The 21,224-nt window shown below is 41.6% G+C and overlaps 1 protein-coding gene and 1 non-coding gene across 5 annotated transcripts; both read left to right on the forward strand.

Moving 5' to 3' along the window:
* Nucleotides 1-5,707: 5,707 nt before the first annotated feature.
* On the forward strand, nucleotides 5,708-14,519 carry RBMX (RNA binding motif protein X-linked). 4 transcript variants are annotated; one of them, XM_070290669.1, is made up of 11 exons: nucleotides 5,708-5,980; nucleotides 7,283-7,411; nucleotides 7,612-7,718; nucleotides 8,064-8,235; nucleotides 8,744-8,896; nucleotides 9,176-9,290; nucleotides 9,384-9,509; nucleotides 9,610-9,692; nucleotides 10,324-11,547; nucleotides 12,430-12,521; nucleotides 12,964-14,519. In XM_070290669.1, exons 2-9 carry the CDS (start codon nucleotides 7,303-7,305, stop codon nucleotides 10,632-10,634), a joined length of 1,176 nt encoding a protein of 391 aa, XP_070146770.1. In that variant the 5' UTR covers nucleotides 5,708-5,980; nucleotides 7,283-7,302; the 3' UTR covers nucleotides 10,635-11,547; nucleotides 12,430-12,521; nucleotides 12,964-14,519. The 4 variants fall into 4 exon arrangements, with proteins under 4 accessions (XP_070146770.1, XP_070146769.1, XP_070146772.1 ...); XM_070290668.1 differs by having other exon boundaries at nucleotides 13,033-14,519; XM_070290671.1 differs by having other exon boundaries at nucleotides 5,801-5,984.
* Nucleotides 7,460-7,531, forward strand: LOC138931261 (small nucleolar RNA SNORD61). The gene has a single exon (XR_011446507.1). It is a non-coding gene; the product is annotated as a small nucleolar RNA SNORD61 (small nucleolar RNA).
* Nucleotides 14,520-21,224: the final 6,705 nt, after the last annotated feature.

Genomic DNA, 21,224 nt, shown 5'->3' on the forward strand with positions numbered 1-21,224 from the left:
TCCCTGCTTACTCTGTTCTATTTCTTTAGAAGAGGTGGCAAGAATACACAGAACTATACAAAAAAGATCTTAACGACCTGAATAACCACAATGAACTAGATCCCACACGCTGCAACTAAAGATCCTGTGTGCGGCAACTAAGACCCAGTGAAGCCAAATAAGCAAATAAAAATAAAGATGAAAAGAATATATGGGTGTTCCCAGTACCATTTGTGAAAAGACTATCTTTTCCCTGTATAAATTGCCTTTGCACCTTTGTTGAAAATCAACTATATATATATATATATATAACATATATATATAATATTTATTATATTTTTATAGTCTCTCTATTCAAGAACATTTCATGCAAAGATGGGCAAAATAAAGGACAGAAATGGTATGGACCTAACAGAAGCAGAAGACATCAAGAAGAGGTGGCAAGAATACACAGAACTGTACAGAAAAGATCTTAATAACCCAGATAACCACGATGGTGTGATAACTCACCTAGAGCCAGACATCCTGGAGTGCTAAGTCAGCACTTAGCCTTAGTCAGTGGGCCTTAGGAAGCATCACTACAAACAAAGCTAGTGGAGGTGATGGGATTCCAGCAGAGCTATTTCAAATTCTAAAAGATGATGCTGTGAAAGTGCTGCAGTCAATATGCCAGCAAATTTGGAAAACTCAGCAGTGGCCACAGGACTGGAAAAGGTCAGTTTTCATTCCAATCCCAAAGAAAGGCAAGGCCAAAGAATTTGTTTCATAGCACCTTTCATTTTCAAACACACATTATGTATTTGATTTATTGTTTATTGTCTAGCCCTCCTCACTAAAATATTAGCTTTAGGTGGTCAGGGACTATTGTCTTTTTGTTCACTGATGAATTCTCAACACTCAAAGCAGGCTGACACACAGTAAGCACTGAATAAATATTTGCTAAATGAATGAGCAGATGGATGTTCCTCATGACAAGATTATAAAAGTATCTACCCATTTTTCTTCTAGTACTTCAGTGGTTCTACATTGTACATTTAAACCTTGGAGCTGGAATTTATTTTGGAGTAAAAAATGTGGTCTTCCCTGGTGGCTCAGATGGTAAGGAATCCACCTGCAATGCAGGAGACTCAGGTTCAATCTCTGGGTTGGGAGGATCCCCTGGAGAAGGGAATGACAACTCACTCCAGTATTCTTGCTTGGAGAAATCCATGGACAGAGGAGCCTGGCAGGCTACAGTCCATGGGCTTGCAAAAGAGTTGGACACGACTGACTAACACTTTCTTTCAAAAAGTGTGGCATGAATCTATTGCAGGAAGGGGAACCACTTACTTCAAGGGCCCAAGTGGGGTCTCTTGTTTATCACTCAGGAATTGTCTGAGGAGACACAGATGCTGACAAAACAAGAAATTTTCTTGGGAAGGGGTGCCTGGGAGGAGAGCAGGAGGGTAAGGGAGCCCAGGAGAACTTCTCTGTCACATGGCTTGCAGTCTTGGGTTTTATGGTGATGGGATTAGTTTCTGGGTTGTCTCTGGCCAATCATTCTGACACAGGTCCTTCCTGGTGGTGAATGCATCCCTTAACCAAGATGAATTTCAGCAAGAAGGATCCTGGAAGGTTGGTAGGACTTACAGACTGGTGTCTCCTTTTGACCTTTCCTGAATTCTTGCGGTTGCTGGTGGCTTGTCAGTTCTATGTTCCCTACCAGGACCTCCTGTAGTAAAACAACTCATACAAATGGTTACTGTGGTGTCTGGCCAGGGTGGGGGATTTAGGTCAGTGGTTCTCCTAACAAATCCAGATTTCTTTCTCCCTTCCAAAGGCTCTCTAATTGCCTTGACACAAGTTATTGAAAATGCAATCATCTTTCCAGCCCCCACCATTTTGAGATATTTCTTATGGTTTGCTTCAGTTCCTTTTTAAGGGGGTATGAAAGGTGAAAGCATTAGTTGCTCAGTTGTGTCCAGCTCTTGGCAGTAGCCCACCAGGCTCCTCTGACCATGGAGTTTTCTAGGCAAGAATACTGGAATGGGTTGCCTTTTCTTTCTCCAGGGGATCTTCCTGACCCAGGGATCAAACCAGGGTCTCTTGTATTGCAGGCAGATTCTTTACTGTTTGAGCCACAAGGGAAGCTCAAATATGAAGCCTGTTTAAAAGTCATCATCTCCTCCACTGTAGAGAAAGATACAGTAGAATTCTATCTTCACTCATCCTTCCAGTTACCCTATATCAGAGCTGTACACTGGTTACAAAGTTTTTTTCCTTGCTTGTTGTAGCAAAGTAGGCTATCTTCTGAAAAGTGTCTTGGAAAGCCTCCCAATCTTTAATCACATACAATTCTTCTCTCCCTTCCTCCTTGTTTCATGCCAGATAACAGACATTTTTAGAACAAGTGGCAAGATATCTTTCTGTAATTTGAAAAACAGGCATAACTGGCTGCAGAGTGACCTCACATTTGCTTTTTCTGTAAAAATGCAAGGCTGACAGGAGAGCTTTCCTTTAACTAACTCATCACAAAGGGACCCTTAGCTTGATGACTGAAGGTTATTTCTTAACCATTTAATGGTTTTAAGTTTTTAAAACTATGGAGTGTTTTTGTTTTATTGTTGTTTGTTCAGTGAAAAAAAAGTGAGCCCTTTTCAGGTGAATTGGGATTTGAGACAAGGCCATCAGTATTCATTAAATACTTATTATACACCCATCTTATACTAAGTACCACGGAGGATAAAAAAAGCTTGTAGTTCATTCATGCGTGTGTGCTAAGTCACTTCAGTACGACTTTTTGCGACCCTATGGACTGTAGCCTGCCAGGCTCCTCTGTCCATGAGATTCTCCAGGCAAGAATACTGGAATGGGTTGCCATGCCCTCCTCCAGAGGATCTTCCCTACCCAGGGATCAAACCCATGTCTTTTACATCTTCTGCATTGGCAGGTGGGTTCTTTATCACTAGTACCACCTGGGAAGTCCTGTAATTCATTCAGTCAATATTTATTTAGCACTGATTATATTCCAGGGATACATAGGGGCAAATTTAATATAACTTGACTCAGACCATCAATCACTGAGATGACATCTGGAGAGAAACAAATGGGGCAAAGGAAAAACCAGAGTTAAGAAAACTATAACTACATGTAATAATAATCCAAAGGAGTAAACAGGAAGAAAGAAGTAAAGAGAAAAATCTAGAAGATCCAGGAGAGGGAAGGATGGGATTCAGAGATTCATTTGGGGCAGTGTGAGACTTGCTTACTGGACTGTCTGTGGACCAGAGTTGCTAACTCTCAGCCTGCCCACATCCCTTCTCTCTTGGAACTACATCAGCAACACCCTGCTTCCTGCCCCTCCCTTCCCCAGCACAGCCATGGTGATCTCTTTAGATGAAATCTGATTACCTCCACTTCTGATCAAATCAGTACACCCTCTGCCTCCCTCTCCACCTACTTGCTTTGTCCTCTCTGTCTCACCTCTAGATTCTAAGCTACAGCCATAATGATCCTGTCTTACAGATTCTTCAACTAGACATCCCCCACCACACCTTCCTCTCTCTTGTGGTCCTTTGAAGTGCTGTCTACCCTAGTCTAGAGCACAACACTCCCTACCCCCATCCCCATATTCCTGAGCACCAACCACAAAACCTGCGTGATCTGTTCCCATCTTGAGACCCAAGGGGACAAAGCCATCTATGGTAGAGTCAGCCCTGTTTTGCCCTAGACTGGAAGAGGCCCTGTCATCCTCTGTCTGGATCTGAGACAGAGAAAGAGTGCTTGCTGGCCTCAGGGGGAGGGATTTCTCCTAATTCTCCCTGGAGGTGCAAACTCTGCTTCCTGAGCCATACATTTAAGTGGTTTATGCCAACCTGGCCAGTTCCCAACTATTGGCAGAGACAATAGTATATATAACTTATTCTGAACACAAGTAGACGTGACTTTTGCTTTTCTTGTTATCATTTGGCTGAGAAAACAAAAAAATAAGAACAAATATTCTTATGCTACTGAGCAGTATTCCCTCCATTAATGTTAATAACTCAGAGCTGGTTCCAAAGTACCCTGGGGGTTTTTACCTATGACCTGAGTTGAGCATCATTTACTACCACCTCCCCGGCATAAATCATAATTCACCATGGCAGACAGACCAACTGTAACTGTGTAGAAGAAAAATAACAACTGTTCACAAAATAAACTGGTAACATTTTAGCCTATTTCCTTCCAGTGTCTTTCTCTCCACATGTATTTTTTAATACTTAATACTGTGCGATTGGGGGACTTCTCTTTTCCCCATTATAGTCTCTTCTTTGGTGGTCTCATTCATTCTGATGAATTTTATTACTATTTCTAAAGCAACAAATTTAGCCCTGATCTTAACTCTGAGCATCAGATTTCTCCATCCCCACCCACATCCCCAAACTTGCTCCTTTGCAGCTGTTTTAGTAAATGGCCACCCCTTACTAATACCAGATATTTACTCATCCATAATGACTTATCCTGTTTTTCAAATTATACCTCAATGCTTTTCCATCTGATTCATGAGCAAATCCTGTCCATGCTGCTTGCCATATACACCTGCCACAACCTTAATTCAAGGCACTGTCTTCTCTTTCCTGGTCCATTTGCACAGCCCCATTGTTGTCCCTGTTTCCACACCTACCCCCTGCAATCTTGTAGTGGGTTTGAATGTTCTGCCTGCCTTGGCTCCCTCATATAATGCCCCTTAAATTCTGGTCACCCTGGATCCCTTTTTGTCCCTTGAAACATGCAAGGTCTTTCACTCCACTTTGTGCTTCTTTTTCTGAAAAGCTTCTGATCCTCCCCTGCCCTCCAGCTTACCCATGGAGGGTTTCTTTTCTTCCTCAGATCTGACCTCCAAAGTCACTTCTTCAGGTAGACCTTCCCTGAGGGTTAGATCGAATTTGGTCTCTCAAATATTGTCTATCAAAGCACCGAGTTTACTTTCTCCCTAGCAGTAATCACAGCGTGCAATTAATTTGTTAATTGTATTTAAATTTCTTCTTCAGTTTTTAAAGAAATTAGCAAATCAGAAATGTTTGTGATCCCCTCCACGAGTAGGATTGACAGGTAAAAATGAAAACTCCAGTTAAATTTGCATTTCAGATAAATGCCTAATAAGTACATCATATTGAGAGCTATTATACTGAAAAAAGTATTTGGTATCCGAAATTCAAACCTGACGGTGTTTTCTGTATTTTCACCTGCTAAATCTGGCAGCATTACCAATGAAGCGCGTTGACCTCGTCTTGCTTATTCTGGGTTGTACCCTCACGGCCAAGCCCAGAGCCTGCCTGCAATTTAGTAGGTGCTCAGTAATTGTTTTATAAAACGGGTTATCTCCCCGCTGTTTACTACAGGTTTTTTCCCCCACTTGACATTTATCAGAATTTTCCCCATTCACCAAAAATTCTTGTTAAAGGCATTTTGGGGAAATATATTTTATTATCTAAACTCCTTTGTTTTTCCTTTCTGCAAAACTGGCATAGTTCTACCCTCGTCATGTTGTTTCGAGAATTAAATGAGTTAATGGTTGTAAAGTTTAGCACCTTGCCGGGACCACTAGAACATGCAAAAAATTTGAATTCTTTATTATATTCAGTCTGTGAACCATTTTAGCAGAAAGCAAAAACGCGGGTTTGTGGAGCACCGGTGGGGGCTGGGAAAACGGTTAGAAACTGGGGCCGGCCGAAGAGACAAGGGCCCGGGAAAAGGGGAGGAGCGAAGAGTGATTAACAGCGGGAACAGCCAGTGAGGATACTGGGAACCTCTCCCCCTCCCTACACGTTTCAAATTCTAAGCCCCGCCTCCATCCGGGTCCTTGAGCCTCGTTCCCGGGCCGTATAAAGTTTGCTGTCTCCTTTGTTCGCCCTCGTTGCGCAGTAGTGCGAGCGCCTCACAGCTTCCGTTCTCAGGGTCGGCTGCCCTCCCGCGTGCCGAGCTGCTTGGAAGCCGCTGTTGGCGAGCTCGTAGGAGCTTGAGACCGTCGTTCATCTCTCCAGTACGTGAGTCCTTTTCGTTACTGTGTATCTTGCGTCCATTCTTGCCACGTTACAATTTGGGATTATCTCCGTGGAGATGAAGGTGGCGGACGCCATTTTAAGAACCCGGAGGTGCCGACCTATTTAGGCAAAGCTGGGAGTGTCGACGGGAAACCGACGGCGGTGGGGGGCGGGGGGCGCTTCGTAGTGTGCCTCCCCGGAAAGTTTGGCTGTTTCTCCTGCAGGGGTGGGGGTGGCGGAGGTTACACCGGAGCGGGACGAGGAGGGACCGCGCCTCCTCCGCCGGTATCTGCGTGGGGATGGCCCTGGCCTCGGGCGGGCACGTGCACTTTTGCGCGGGGTCCTTGTTCATTGGCGGGCCTTGGAGAGGAAGCCCTTTGAATTTTCTGAAGCGCGGCTGGTGGCAAAAGTTACTCCCTGACCCGGGGAGGTTGTTCTGGGCGCAATCCAAGTGTCGCCATTTTGTATTTTCCACGCGGTTTTTAATGACGGGTTTTAATTGGGTTCCACTGCAGCCTTTGAGTGCTGGGTTACAGGGCGCGCTTCCACATTCCGTTATTTCGTATGAGATAATATTAATGCTTTTAAAAAGTCGGTAATGTGAGCGGGGCAGGGGCTGCTGTGGAGAGTCATAACTTGGTTAAAACTTTAAATTGCTGCTTAGATTTACTAGGAAATCGTAATGAAAGGAGCTAGACTTCTTGGATTGGTCAGAGGGACCTGCGTTTGGTCTGTGACCTTGACTGAGTAGGTTTTTAAAAATCAGTAGGATAATTGGGATGGGATAATTGAATTTTTTAAGGCTTCCCTGGTGGCTCAGCGGTGAAGAATCTGCCTGCAACCCGGGGTTTGATCCCTGGGTTGGGAAGATCCCCTGGAGAAGGGAATGGCTACCCACTCCAGTATACCTGCCTGGAAAATCCCGTGGACAGAGAAGCCGGGCGGGATGCAGTCCATGGGGTTGTGAGAGTCGGACACGACTTAACAACTAAACAACAACAATTTAATTTTTAAAATGCAGTAAATCTAGTGTTTAAAGTAAAATGCGCTTTTTGAAGAGTTGTAGTTACTTAAGACTGCCAAAGTGGATTAAAGATAGAGGAATTACAAGTTGGCTTTATAAACCAGTTTATTAAACTGCTGTCACTAAACTAATTACACAGGTTTTCTGGTGAGGCTTAAGAATTGCTTTCCGTGTATTATGTTAATGATTTTAGTAAACAAAAAATAAGCCCTGATACATAACATTGGGTAAACTTGAACTTTTTTTTAGGGAGGGTAACTCTTTTTTTTCCCAACAGATTTTAACCAGGGGGGAAAAATGGTTGAGGCAGATCGCCCAGGAAAGCTCTTTATCGGTGGCCTCAATACAGAAACCAATGAGAAAGCCCTTGAAGCAGTATTTGGCAAATATGGACGAATAGTGGAAGGTGAGTTATCTGAAAATGTATGCAGGGTTATTATAATTAAAAAGGTGAGCTGTGATGACTTCGATTGCATTGATCACATGAAATGATAATGTGCTTTGTCCTCTAAGAAGTTCTGAGCTTGCTTTCTTTTTTACAGATTAATTTTTGGTTTTCGTTTTCAAGTAGAGTAACACTTTTTCCTCCTGAAAACTACTTTTTAGTTCTCTTGATGAAAGATCGTGAAACCAACAAATCTAGAGGATTTGCTTTTGTCACCTTTGAAAGCCCAGCAGATGCTAAGGATGCAGCCAGAGACATGAATGGAAAGGTAAAATTATCTGCAGTATACAATGTTTCCTCGTATGTAAAATAGCACATTGTTACCCAAGTCCAGTGTAGGGCTGCTCTTGAATTTGAGTATAAACCTTTCCAGGACCCTGCTACAGTGTCTTGTAATTTCAGCTTTTCTTTTTGGTTATTTGTCTTAATAAGTTGGTAATTGTTTCGCCTTGTTAAATTTTACCAACTTAACGTTTTAGTTCAAATAATACCTTAAAATTTTAAATGTTAAACAGAAAGGTAAAAACATTTTGAAGGACATACTAGTGTCAGTGCATAGTGGATCGGCAAGTTCTCTTTTAAATATTTCTAATTAACCATTGGTATTATTTAGTCTTTAGATGGAAAAGCCATCAAGGTAGAACAAGCCACTAAACCCTCATTTGAAAGTGGTAGACGTGGACCACCTCCGCCTCCAAGAAGCAGAGGCCCTCCCAGAGGTCTTCGAGGAGGAAGAGGAGGAAGTGGAGGAACCAGGGGACCTCCATCCCATGGAGGGCACATGGGTAATGACTTAAGTTTAATTTAGGCTTGGTATATAAATTAAGAACTCTAACACAGTGTGTACTTTGGTTAATAAATCTTTATTTTAAAGGCCTTAGCTTTTGAAATTGAGAACATTTTATTCATCTACCAAAGTGATTTCCTTAAGGGAAACATAGAAGGCGTACTCAGTTAAATTAACAATGCCTTGACATAATTAACAATAAGCTATTCTTCATCCAGATTAACTCATTCTATAGGGGAAAACACTTATAGAAAAATCTTGATAGGTATTGTTGGTATTTGGGGGATTTTTTGAAGTAACTTGAACCCTCAGTAGAACCTTTCAGTTCTACTTTTCTGATCTATACTAACTCATGTCTCTATGTAGACTAACATGTCTCACAGTCTCTCTGTAGACTAACAACTAAAGATTTCCCCAACTAAACAGAAATGGTCTTGTTCTTGATCAAGCAAAACTTTTGTAGCTTTTTCATGTATTAACATGATATTTTTTTTGTTCTAATGTAGATGATGGTGGCTATTCCATGAATTTTAACATGAGTTCTTCCAGGGGACCACTTCCGGTAAAAAGAGGACCACCACCACGAAGTGGGGGTCCTCCTCCTAAAAGATCTGCCCCTTCAGGACCAGTTCGAAGCAGCAGTGGAATGGGAGGAAGAGGTAAATGTTCTGTATATGACAGTCTATCCTACCATCATAACACAAGGATTGAGGTGAATCCTAAAAATGATATTTAAATTGTACCTAGATCACTTGGAGTCATGAAGTTAAATGCAGAGCATTGAAAATAATTTTGGTGTAATTAAGAAATTTTAGAGAATTTCCTCATATACATCCATATTGTCATATTTGTTTGAATCACTGCTTTTCATTGCTTCAATGCAAATATACATTTTTACTTTGCTCAGGGTGTATTTTTAAAATTGATTTTTCCTTAAGCTCCTGTATCACGTGGAAGAGATAGTTACGGAGGTCCACCTCGAAGGGAACCCTTGCCCTCTCGTAGAGATGTTTATTTGTCCCCAAGAGATGATGGATATTCTACTAAAGACAGGTAACAGAAAAGTATGGTAGCTTTTGTCTCTTAATACTTCAGATTGAGGAGAGCTCATCAAAAGTATGAACCAAGTTACTTTTGTTTCTGTAGCTATTCAAGCAGAGATTACCCAAGTTCTCGTGATACAAGAGATTATGCACCACCACCAAGAGATTATACTTACCGTGATTATGGTCATTCCAGTTCACGTGATGACTATCCGTCAAGAGGCTATAGGTATGTGACTTTGCTCTTGCTGCCATGGCTTGATGTAAAAAAATTTTTTAGCTGTAAAAACTATTGTTTTGGGGCTTACACATATTTCTCTTTAATATAGTGATAGAGATGGCTATGGTCGTGATCGTGACTATTCAGATCATCCAAGTGGAGGTTCCTACAGAGATTCATATGAGAGTTATGGTAAGATTTTGGTTGAGGGTCTCCGACTATCACCAGCTTGAGTTTTTAGGTTCATGAGCCAGTTTATTAGGCTGTTGTGGTGCTTGCTTTTAAAGGGATGTTTGCTTGCTTTTAAGGGGGTAATTTATTCAGCTGGGCTTTTCCTAGTCTTGTGAGGGGCTTTTGTTTTTTCTAAGTTTTTTTTGAGGCTGTTGGCTTGCTTTGGAGGGGATTTTGCTTGCTTAAATTGGCAGCCTTATGTGTTTTCCCCCAACAGTGAAAATACAATTTAAAAACTTAAAATTAACAAGATCAAATGTTTACCATTGCAATATGAAGGAAAGTCTACAGTTCAAAATTGCAACTTATCACTGGAAAGTTGGCTGAGTGTCTACTATAAAATAACAAGCTGTCTGGAATATCCTCTTGAAATACACACCGTCTTCAGTCTTTTCAAACAAACATTAAAACCCACCCATTTCCGTGTCTCAGCAGATGAGCAAATCCCTGTTAATGGCCAGCAATGGCAGAGTTTAAAATCTCCCAGTTAAGACAGTAAACGTTTAATACAAGAATTCTGTAAATTCAGATTTAAATGTTGTATATATACAATTTATAGTGTTGCCATATTACCTGACCATTGACCCTGCAGGTAACTCACGTAGTGCTCCACCTACACGAGGGCCCCCGCCATCTTATGGTGGAAGCAGTCGCTATGATGATTACAGCAGCTCACGTGACGGATATGGTGGAAGTCGAGACAGTTACTCAAGCAGCCGAAGTGATCTCTACTCAAGTGGTCGTGATCGGGTTGGCAGACAAGAAAGAGGGCTTCCCCCTTCTATGGAAAGGGGGTACCCTCCTCCACGAGATTCCTACAGCAGTTCAAGCCGCGGAGCACCAAGAGGTGGTGGCCGTGGAGGAAGCCGATCTGATAGAGGGGGAGGCAGAAGCAGATATTAAAAACAAACAACTTTGGACCAAAATCCCTGTTCAAAGAAACAAACAAAAGTGGAACCTGTTCTATCATAACTACCCAAGGACTACTAAAAGGAAAGATTGTGTTACTTTTTTTAAATTTCCTGTTAAGTTCCCCTTCCATAATTTTTATGTTCTTGTGAGGAAAGAAAGTAAAACATGTTTAATCTTTGATTTTATGACATTGCTTTCAACAAGCAAATGGAATGTTAAGTGTGTTTAAGACTTGACATGTGTACTAGTGGTGTAATCTTCCAAGTAAAAGTGTCCCTAAAGGCCACTTCTATAGGATTTTCCCCAGTAAATGATGAGGCAAGCAGTTTATCTTACACAAAATATCTAGTCATCTAAAATGGAGAGATGAATCCTCCTGCCTATATAAACAAGCTAGCTATTAGAGGGTGGTCGGGGTATGCTACTCTTAGGATTTCAGAGTGTCTTCAAGCTGAAATCTCAAATGTTCTCAGTATGAAAAACCTGAGATCAGATGCATATATGTAAAAAAGTGCTATTCGCCCAGTAAACCCAGAAAAAAGCAAATGGATAATGCTGGCCATATTTTGCCTTTCTGACATTTCCTTGGGAATCTACAAGAACCTCCCCTTTCCCCCTCCCCAATAAGACCATTTAAGTGTGTGTTAAGCAACTACAGAATACTAAATAAAAAGTTTGGCCAAAACCAACCATGAAGCTGCAAACGATGCTTGCTCTTACTGTTTCAAATTTTTGCAACTCTGTAGTGTCTCACTTTTAAGGAACAGCTTGATTGCAAAGGAGAAAATAGATAAGCAATGAAGTTATCTCCAACTTCTCAAAGGCTTATGACTTCTAAAAAGTGAATCTATCAGCATTCCACATCAGATTTAAAGCATCAAATGCCTGTGAAACAGCAAAGATGGTAAGCAAAGCAAACTAGTTTTTCCGTCTAAGTCGAAATTGAACACTTACCTTCCTCATAGTACAGTGAAACATACTGTACCTCATGGCAATGGAAATGCTTTCTAGATTAAAAAAAAAAAAAACTTTTGGAAAACAAAGTGTTCGATAGCATATTAGAAGTCCTCCAAATTCAACACTTGGATTTCTTTTTTTTAAAGCATGTGTGACACTTAAAGGCCTTAATACAGCTGTTTACCAGTAGCGATCTGGGGCTTGGGAGGGGGTATTTTTTAAATCTTATTTTTGATGAAGACCTTTAAACATGCTTCATGTTTTAACGTTTTTCAAGTTAGTCTTTTAGTCAATATAGGAAATGGCTTAAGTTTGGGGTCCCCCTCTCTTTACCCCCAGTAAGCCATTGCAAACCTGACATTTAGTTGGATGCCTGACTTGTTTTTAGTTCTGTGAAACTACACTCTATGGAGAAAATCTATTGCAAGTGGTCTTTAAAAAGCAAAACCTGAGGCAGCATGACCCAGGTCCAGCCATGAAGTTGAAAAAGATGCTCTTGAATATAGTAAACTTGAAGACCTCCAACTAAAAATCCTTACACTGCACTTAATTCCTTCAAATTTTGTCCGTTCAACTTATGGATTTAACATGGCAGTGCACCATTGGAACAGAATGGGAATCCATAAGCCATGCAACTTAACCATTTAAGCCATTCCAGTCCATCCCAAGCCAGTGAAGCTTCCACCACTTAAGAGAAATAGTAGAACACGAAATACATTAAGCTGCAAGTCTGAACTTGCCTTTTCTTTCTGGAAAAGAGGGCAGTTATAGGCAAGTTTTGAAGAATTTCCTTAAGAGAGATAACTAGTTACCTATTTAATTTTTACAGGTTGAGAATTTTGGTCATGGTCTTGATGGTCATGGAGTGCTGATTTTTTTCACACTAGATAAAGCTGGCAACAAGAGAAATGCAATGCTAAGGTAAGTTTTGAAAGCAGTGGTTTTTATAGGTATAAATACTATGGCATTGCCATGTTGCATGCCTTGATATTGGCAAGTTATCTGTAATGGGTTAATTTTAGGATTAGCAGGGTAAATCTGTAACACCTAGTACATAAAATGGGAGTAAGGTTTTCTCAAAGATAGCTGTATTGAATGTATTTAATGTATACAGCTTGCTAGTCCTTTGTTACCAGTTGGCTGGAGTGATAAAGTGTAGCGTTTTGCTATGTGAACAAACTTGTGTGAGGTTCAAACTGTTTGCTGAGCCTTTTTAAAAAGGATACTGTATCAGTTCCAATTTTGCTAAAGGGTGAACTGATAACTGATGCCACTAAATCCTTAGCTTGAGTAACAGTTCTACTGGTACAATGATAACAGGAATTCTGACGGGGTTTGTTTGTTTTTTGTTTTTTTTTTTGAGCTTCCTGGGTTATTTCCAGAATGAAACAATAAATATCTTGTGACCTGATAGCACCTTTTCATTTTACAGAGCTGTTGAAGCAGAAGAATTGCTGATTGTCCTTAAGGCACAACAGTTGCATAAGCAGTACTCATCAGAATTGGTTTGGTGCAGACAAGATGTTTGCCTTCCAGGGTTCCCGTGGCTCTAAGGAAGGCATCAACCCCAGTTGGTTAGCACTCTTAACTAGGGAGTGGCAGTTTCTTAAAATAAGTAATTGACAAGATGGAGAAAGGGGAGTAATTAAGGAAATGGGTAAGTGGAGGTAGTCAGGAAGTTCTTGTTCTTTTTTCAGCTTTGACTTTACTTAGCTAAAGTCGTAGAAGTGATGTGAAAGTCGCTCAGTCATGTATGTCTCTTTGTGACCCCATGGACTATACAGTCCGTGGAATTCTCCAGGCCAGAATACTGGAGTGGATAGCCTTTCCCATCTCCAGGGGATCTTCCCAACCGAGGGATCAAACCCAGGTCTCCTGCATTGCAGGCGGATTTTTGACCAGCTGAGCCACAAGGGAAGCCCAAAGTCATAGGGACAACTGCAACTTAGAACTTCCTAATTACCACTGATTGTCAGAAAGTTGGATTAGAAAACTGAAAGGCATAAGAGGTAACTTTATCCAGTAAAGTGATTTTTCAGTAAGTAAAATATTTCCTTGTGTTTATCCAAAAGTGAGATTTAGTTTTAAAACTAAGTGGAAGACTAATATCTGGAAACTAAAGTAACTGGAAACATAACTGAAATGCTCGAAAGCACACTTTGAAAACTGGAGACAAAATTGGGCCGGTTGGCTTTTGCTGTTTGTTTTTTTTTTTTTTAAAGAGAATAGTTGTTTTGTAAGCTTCCTTTACCCCCTACCCTAGTTCATGTCATGCAAACAAATCGTTACAGCTTTATCATTTATTGCATTGAAGATTAGAGCCAATGGTGTAAAAGCTAATGTTCTCAAAGGAAACAGATTTGAGTTGTTGGGTTAGAAGGAACCAACTCACCTTCTGAATGTTTACCTAGTAAATATCAGTACTGTCATGTTTACCATTTGCAGTTGTGGAAAATATGCAGAAATTTAACCCTCACTTTGATAGGCTCTTCCAATCACAGATGATGAGGGTATTGACCAAATTTAAAAAGCCATTGCACTTACATAGCTGTCTTCCTCAATCATTCTGTAATTGAAATTACTTGGGTCTATGCTCCCAAGGACCTTTTGGCTCTTGAGATTTTATTTAGGTATCTTGAAGATAGTGTAGAACATAGAGACTAATCGTAGTAAAACAAATACTAAATTGAAGACTGTTTAATGACCAGACAGCTATTTGGCAAATAGTTTACTGACCCAGCAGACTTATTTCTGCTCCTGTTGGGAAAAGAATTGGTCTTGATTTATACTTGTAAAAGAAACAGAACAACATGTTTCCCTTGTTTAACTGGTAGTTGAATATAGTACTTAGATATAATAGATGGCTTTTCTCTTTTTGGAATGTTTTGTATTTGAACCTAATAAAACTTGACGTGCATATTTTGTGGCTCTGGGGTCTTTTTTATAATAAAGGATTTTACTTTGGCTTTTAAATAAGGATCTGCAAACATCCCCCACCCCAAAACCCTAGTTCTTAGGCACTGTTTGCCCTTGCAGCCAGTTGCCAGGGAACATGGTCACTGAAGTAGCCTATGGCTAGGCTTCTTAGGGGAGGGAGCTTCAGGTGGGCATTGAGGTAATTCAGGTGATTTTATGTAAACCTTACCCTGAAATTGGAGCAATAACACCAAAACCCTGAAAGCTAGAATACCAAAGATTGACTAATGTTTCTAGTATTTCCTGCTGGCTCCTGGGAGAAACAGGTCGGTTAATTCAATTTGGCAGTGAGTCCCACTTTGAACGAAGTCCCTTGGGGATGTCATTAAATCAGCACAAGACTAGTGTGTGTGGGTTCATGTTTATTTGCACTTGATAAAACTAATTTAGTGACAGTTGTCCTTTAAGGGAAAGCAGTCAGTGGGTTGAGTACAGTACCTCACAGGCAGCGAAGCACTGTTCCCAGGGGATCATTGGCTGTGGGGCCCCTGTTTCTAGTAGGGGAAGGTGAGCTTGCTAAAGCTGAGTTGGGCTAAGTTGATACAGATTTTGTAACCCTGTGGACTGTAGCCCACCAGGCTCCTCTGTCCATGGGATTCTCTAGGGAAGAAGTGGGTTGCCATTTCCTTCTCCAGGGGATCTTCCCAGCACAGGGACTGAATCCACATGTCTCATTTGCATTGGCAGATAGATTCTTTACTAGCACCACCTGGGAAACCCATAAAGCCGAGTTAAGTCGCTTCAGTCTGACTGCTACCCCATAGACGGCTGCCCACCAGGCTCCCCTGCCCCTGGGATCCTCCAGGCAAGAATACTGGAGTGGGTTGGCCATTTCCTTCTCCAATGCGTGAAAGTGAAGTTGCTGAGACTCCTAGTGACCCCATGGACTGCACCATACCAGGCTCCTCTGTCCATGGGATTTTCCAGGCAAGAGTACTGGAGTGGGCTGCCGATGTCGTCTCCATAAGCTGAGTTGGAGGATTGCAATTGTGTCCCGGCTTGCCTGGTTGCTCAGTGGTTAGAGAATCTACCAGCTAATGTAAGAGACAAGGGTTCCATCCTTGGGTTGGGAAGATCCCTGGAGTAGAGAATGGCAGCCCATTCTAGTATTGCCCAGATAATTCCATGGACAGAGGAACTTGGCCAGTTACAAGTAACAGTTCATGGGGTTGCAAGTGACATAATTGAGTGACTGAACAATGTTAAAGGTCACCTTGATGTGGTTTCCTGTAATCATGCGCTTTGTAGGTTTGCCTTTGTGAAGTGAGTCAGGCCACTGCAACAGCCTTCACTTTGTGGTTCCTGTTACATGTATTTCATTTCACTCAGTCGTGTCTGCCTCTTTGCAACCCTATGGACTGCAGCATGCCAGGCTTCTCTGTCCATTAACTCCCGGAGCTTACTCAAACTCATGTCCATTGAGTCGGTGATGCCATCCAACCATCTCATCCTCTGTTGTTCCCTTCTAATACACTGTGTAGATTATATAGCCAGGTGAAAACTCATCACCAAACCCCCTCTCTGGTGGCTCAGATGGTAAGAAGCTACCTGCAATGCAAGAGACCCAGGTTCTTCCATTCCTGGGTTGAGAAGATTCCCTGGAGAAGGGCATGGCAACGCGTTCCAGTATTCTTGCCTAGAGAATCCCATGGACGGGAGCTTAGGCAGGCTCCCGTCCATGGGGTAGCAAAGAGTAGGACAGGACTGAGTGACTAACACTCATTGTGCAAATAACCTCAGGCAGTTCATGGCAGTGTGTGCATGCTCAGTTGTGTCTGACTTGGGATCCCAGGGACTGTAGCCGGCCAGGCTCATCTGTCCGTGGAATTTTCCAGGCAAGAATACTGGGTTGGGTTGCCATTTCCTACTCCTGGGGGATCTTCCTGATCCAGCAATGGAACGAACCCGAGTCTCTTGCATTGGCAAGCTCATTCTTTATCATTGAGCCATCTGGGAAGCCTGAATAGCCTCAGCTCTGTACTACCAGCTGTTCCAGGAAAACTTAAATCATCCCATCAATTTTTATTTTTTTTAAGTTAGTTTTAATTGGATAACTGCTTTGCCGTATTCTGTTGGTTTTCTGTGAAACATCAACGTGAATCAGCCATAGGTATATCTGTGTCATCCCATCAATTTCTGTTTAGTTGCAAATGTCAACCTGAAAAACATAACAAGCTCTGAACAAATTTTGAAGGGACTTCAACCTAAAGCATATCATGAGATTTGGTGAAGACATACACACTCTCAAGGTAGAGAACGTTGCTGTCACCTCACCACGTTACCTTGTGGCCCTTAACAATTCTTTCCTTCATCCCCAGACATACAGACTAATTGCTTGTTCTGGAACTTATAAATGCAAGATACGGGTCCTTGTATAAGGCTATCATTAGGCAGAATGTTTTTGAGATTCAGGCATGTGTGTATGTATGAGTACTGGATTTTTTTTTTTAACATACTCTTGGCTATTACAAATAAAATCCCTATGAATGGTGTTCTTATGCAAGTCTGTACATGGTTAGAGATGAAAACAGGTAAGAAATTGCTGGATATTACATAAAGCAGAAAGTTTTGTGAGAAATGGCCAGATGATTTTTCCAAAGTTGTGTTACCACTAACAGTATGAGTTCTGGTTACTCTGTACCCCATCAGTGTATCATTGTGAGTAGCATCTACATTTTAAAAATTGTGCTGGGTCTTTGCTGCTGTGCGGGCTTTTCTCTCACTGTGGCAAGTGGGGACCACTCGCTGTGGTGGCTTCTCTTGTTGCAGAGCACAGGCTCTAGGGCCTGTGGGCTCAGTAGATGTGGCTCACAGGCTTAGTTACTCCACTGCATGTGGGATCTTCCTGGATCAGGGATCAAACCCACATGTCCTGCGTTGGAAGGAGGATTCTTTACCATGAGCCACCAGGGAAGCCCCACCCAGTATTTACATTTTTTGAACTGAAATATTTACAGTGAAATGCATAGATTTCAAGTGCTCAGTTTGATTAGTCCTGAAAAATAGGCCAAAACCTGCGCATCAGGAGAGAACGTTTCCCTCCAGGAAGTTCCCACCCGCTAGAGAAGCAACACTGACTTGATTTCTACTGGTGAAGGGTATTTTTGCTTAATTCACCTCTTTATATACATTAAATCCTACATCAATGTACCTTCTGTGTTTAGTTTTAAACATGTTTGAAGCTCATTCATGTAGTTGTATTAGTAGTGTGTTCCTTTTCGTTGCAGGGTAGAATTCCAGTGTGTAGTTTATCCCTTATATTGATGGACATCTGGTGTGTTTGCAGTTTGGGGCTATCAGGAATAATGTTGCTATGAATATTCTTGGGCAAGTTTTGGACATACATTTTCATGTCTTCTGGAGAAATATCCTGCAGTGGAATTGATGCAGTAATAGAGTAGATGATACATGCTTGATTTTAAGAAACTGCCAAAAAGTTTTCTTCAAAGGTGACTACCACTTTGAAAAGTGAAAGTGAAGTCGCTCAGTCGTGTCCGACTCTGCGACCCCGTGGACTGTAGCCCACCAGGCTCCTCCATCCATGGGATTCTCCAGGCAAGAGCACTGGAGTGGGTTGCCATTTCCTTCTCCAGGGGATCTTCCCGACCCAGGGGTCGAACCCAGGTCTCTTGCATTGCAGGCAGACGCTTTAACCTCTGAAGTCGTTAACAATTTATGAAAGTTCTGGTTGCTTTCCAACATTTGCTGCTGTTGATCTGTTCCATTTTAACCATCTTAGTGGATGGGGTGGTGGTGGTATCACATAGTGATTTCTTGTTTGTTGGCCACATGGCACAGTTTGTGGGATCTCAGTTCTCCAACCAAGGATCAAACCCACGCCCCCTGCAGTGGAAGCCCAGATTGTTACTTAGTTCTGCTTTCCAACTTCAAACTCTCTTCCACGATAAAGGCTTGCCTCAAAGGAGTGGAGATTTCTGGTTTGGTGCTCATGATTATGAGTAGGAAATTAACATGTCTGTAAGCTCTGAGGGCTTCTTCACAGCCTCACTATTGAGTACTGTGCTCAGGAAGTCCTGATGCCATTGCCTTTGGGTTTTTTTTCTTGGGATACTCACATTCCTCAATGAAATCTTGGTCAAATTCCTGCCTTTGAGGGTCTTGTGTTTATTCACTTGCTCTAGACGTAGGGCTGGGGTTTCTCTGTGTGGATGGGAGTGGGAGATGACTCGGCCTGTGTACCTGCCAGTGTAATATACCCCCTGCTCCCAAGCAACTCCGGTGCTGCCCTGTGTGACACTTGACACCACCGTTCTGTTTTGCTATGCTGACAAAGTAGACCATGATTCTCCCAGAACAACACAGAAGGGGGAACAGAAGGACACAATCAGAAAGTTTCCTCTGGCCTCTCTCGTCCCTGGTGTGCGCCCCTCTTCCATTTTAGGCCGCTTGTCCCTGACATCCAATCCCCCACCCCAGACTCGCCCCTTCCAGTCTCTTGGTGGTCCTCAGTTTTATCTGGACTGAGTTAGAATTTCAGCTCCAGTATCACCAGTTCTGTGACTTTAGGCAAGTTACTTAATCTCTCTGTACTTGTTTTCTCATTTGTATAATGGGATTAATATAGCATTGGCTGGGAAGATTAAATGAGCTAATAGTGCCTGGCGCATGGTAAATGCTGCAGAATGATTTCATCATTGTCTGTCAATTTTCCTTCTGTGTGTCATCTTTAGGGCTGGAATTGCAGGGAGCCAGCACCTTATGTTAGACCAGCATCTTGTCAAGGACTGAAAGTCCCTACTGCAAGCCAATGTTCGTTCTTTCTCTCCTGAGTCATACTCCTCAATTTTTTAATTGTTGTGATTAGTCCACACAGGACCCTTGTCGTTTAATTTTCACTTTTTATTCCCACTCCCATTCCCCTGCCCAGCAGTGGCAACAATTCTAATGCATTTAATCTATATTCTTTTTGTGTGTGTTCTTATTGAATATATCAATGTTTTATATGCATGTTTTATTCATTTAATTTTAATTTTTTAATTATGAAAGTATTATACTTTTTACAGGATAAATGTGTGTTATCAAACACATTTACAGGAGACTTGGAAAATACAGAACAAGGTTATATGAAGTTCCACTTTATGTTATAATTATTTTATAAGTAGATAAATTATGAGTTTTAGTTGGAGTTTCAATAATAAATGTTCAAAAATTAATAGAATGAATATACAGAGAAGTAAAAGGATATAGTGGACCTGAAAAGCATTGTGAACCAATTCAACATAATTAATATTTATACAATTTTCACACAACAGTAGGATACAAATTCTATTCAAGTTCCCATAGACTATAAACTAGGAGATACTGGAAAATATCCAGGAACATAGCACAAGGTGAAAAAATTTCATGGTCTAAAGTTAATGAAATTACACAGTCTGTTCTCTTGTCACTGTGGAATTATGGTAGAAATCACTATCAAAAGATATTTGAAAATAACCCACATTTTCCAGTGCTATGTGACATTTACCAAGGGAGATCTTCAACTTAGCCATCAAAGGCATATATTTTAAGTTAAATGATATATTGTATACCTTTCTCTGCTTCTTACAACTTCTGATCACCAGTTTTGAAGTTTTGAAGACGTTGCAAATATATATCTAGTCCATTGCTTCTAACTAGCATAGTATTTGAAGGTGTTCCTTCCCTGTTTAGCCTGTTCACTCTCCCAGTTTGGTGTATAAACTGTTCTTCCTGGGTTTTAAGTGTATCTAGCTGCCTAGAGTAGACTGAGATTTGACTATAGCTATGGATTTAATGGCAGTTTAAGTGGTTTTGGTGGGTCTTAAAGAGAATACCACCCCCTTTCAAGGAATCTGCCTCAGGTGAAGTTATCATAGGATTTTAAGCAGCGGAAGGCTTATTTCTCCAGATATAGCAGGACAAGCTGCTTCAACTGGTAAGGGAGGTTGAGAATGGCTTGCGGCTTCAAAATTGTTCGTTTCAGCTAGGTCCAAACAGTTTCTACTAGGTCCAAACTCCATTCTAAGTTTCAGGGTCCCATTCCTTATCAATCACTGCCTTTCACAAGAGAAACCTGAGGCTGAATTCAACTGTCGCTGTAATTCAACATCCTATGATTTTGGTTTTCAGGAATATCCGCCCTGTGATTACAAGAAGTAAGAGGTTTGTTTTAGGGTTGTCCTGCAAGCTCTTTGATTTTCTTTGATTTGAACTGAGAATTAATGGACTTCAGCTTATATTTTGTTTCTTTGTAAGCACTCAAACACACTCAGAAAAATCCACCCAACACCGCATTATGATGGTCATCATTACTGGTATAATGGTTAGACGTAGCAGCTACTTGATCCTCCAAAGCACTGCTTCAGTTGGCACTTCTTGATGCATTGTGATTGCCTCAGCATGCCACGGATTGCTAGCATCTTTTCTTCTCATTTGCAAAGAGCACTTCCCTCAAGTCCAAGTTCAGTTCAGTTCAGTTCAGTCGCCCAGTCATGTCCGATTCTTTGCGACCCCATGAATCACAGAACGCCAGGCCTCCCTGTCCATCACCAACTCCCAGAGTTCACTCAAACTCATGTCCATTGAGTCGGTGATGCCACCCAGCCATCTCATCCTCTGTCATCCCCTTCTCCTGCCCCCAATCCCTCCCAGCATCAGGGTCTTTTCCAA

This window comes from Ovis canadensis, chromosome X, assembly GCF_042477335.2.
Source record: "Ovis canadensis isolate MfBH-ARS-UI-01 breed Bighorn chromosome X, ARS-UI_OviCan_v2, whole genome shotgun sequence".
Classification (NCBI taxonomy): domain Eukaryota; kingdom Metazoa; phylum Chordata; class Mammalia; order Artiodactyla; family Bovidae; genus Ovis; species Ovis canadensis.

Coding starts and splice junctions, on each gene's coding strand:
- RBMX (XM_070290669.1), top strand. CDS start 7,303: ATGGTTGAGGCAGATCGCCCAGGAAAGCTCTTTATCGGTGGCCTCAAT. Junction 7,412..7,611: donor ATATGGACGAATAGTGGAAG/GTGAGTTATCTG, acceptor ACTACTTTTTAG/TTCTCTTGATGAAAGATCGT. Junction 7,719..8,063: donor CCAGAGACATGAATGGAAAG/GTAAAATTATCT, acceptor GGTATTATTTAG/TCTTTAGATGGAAAAGCCAT.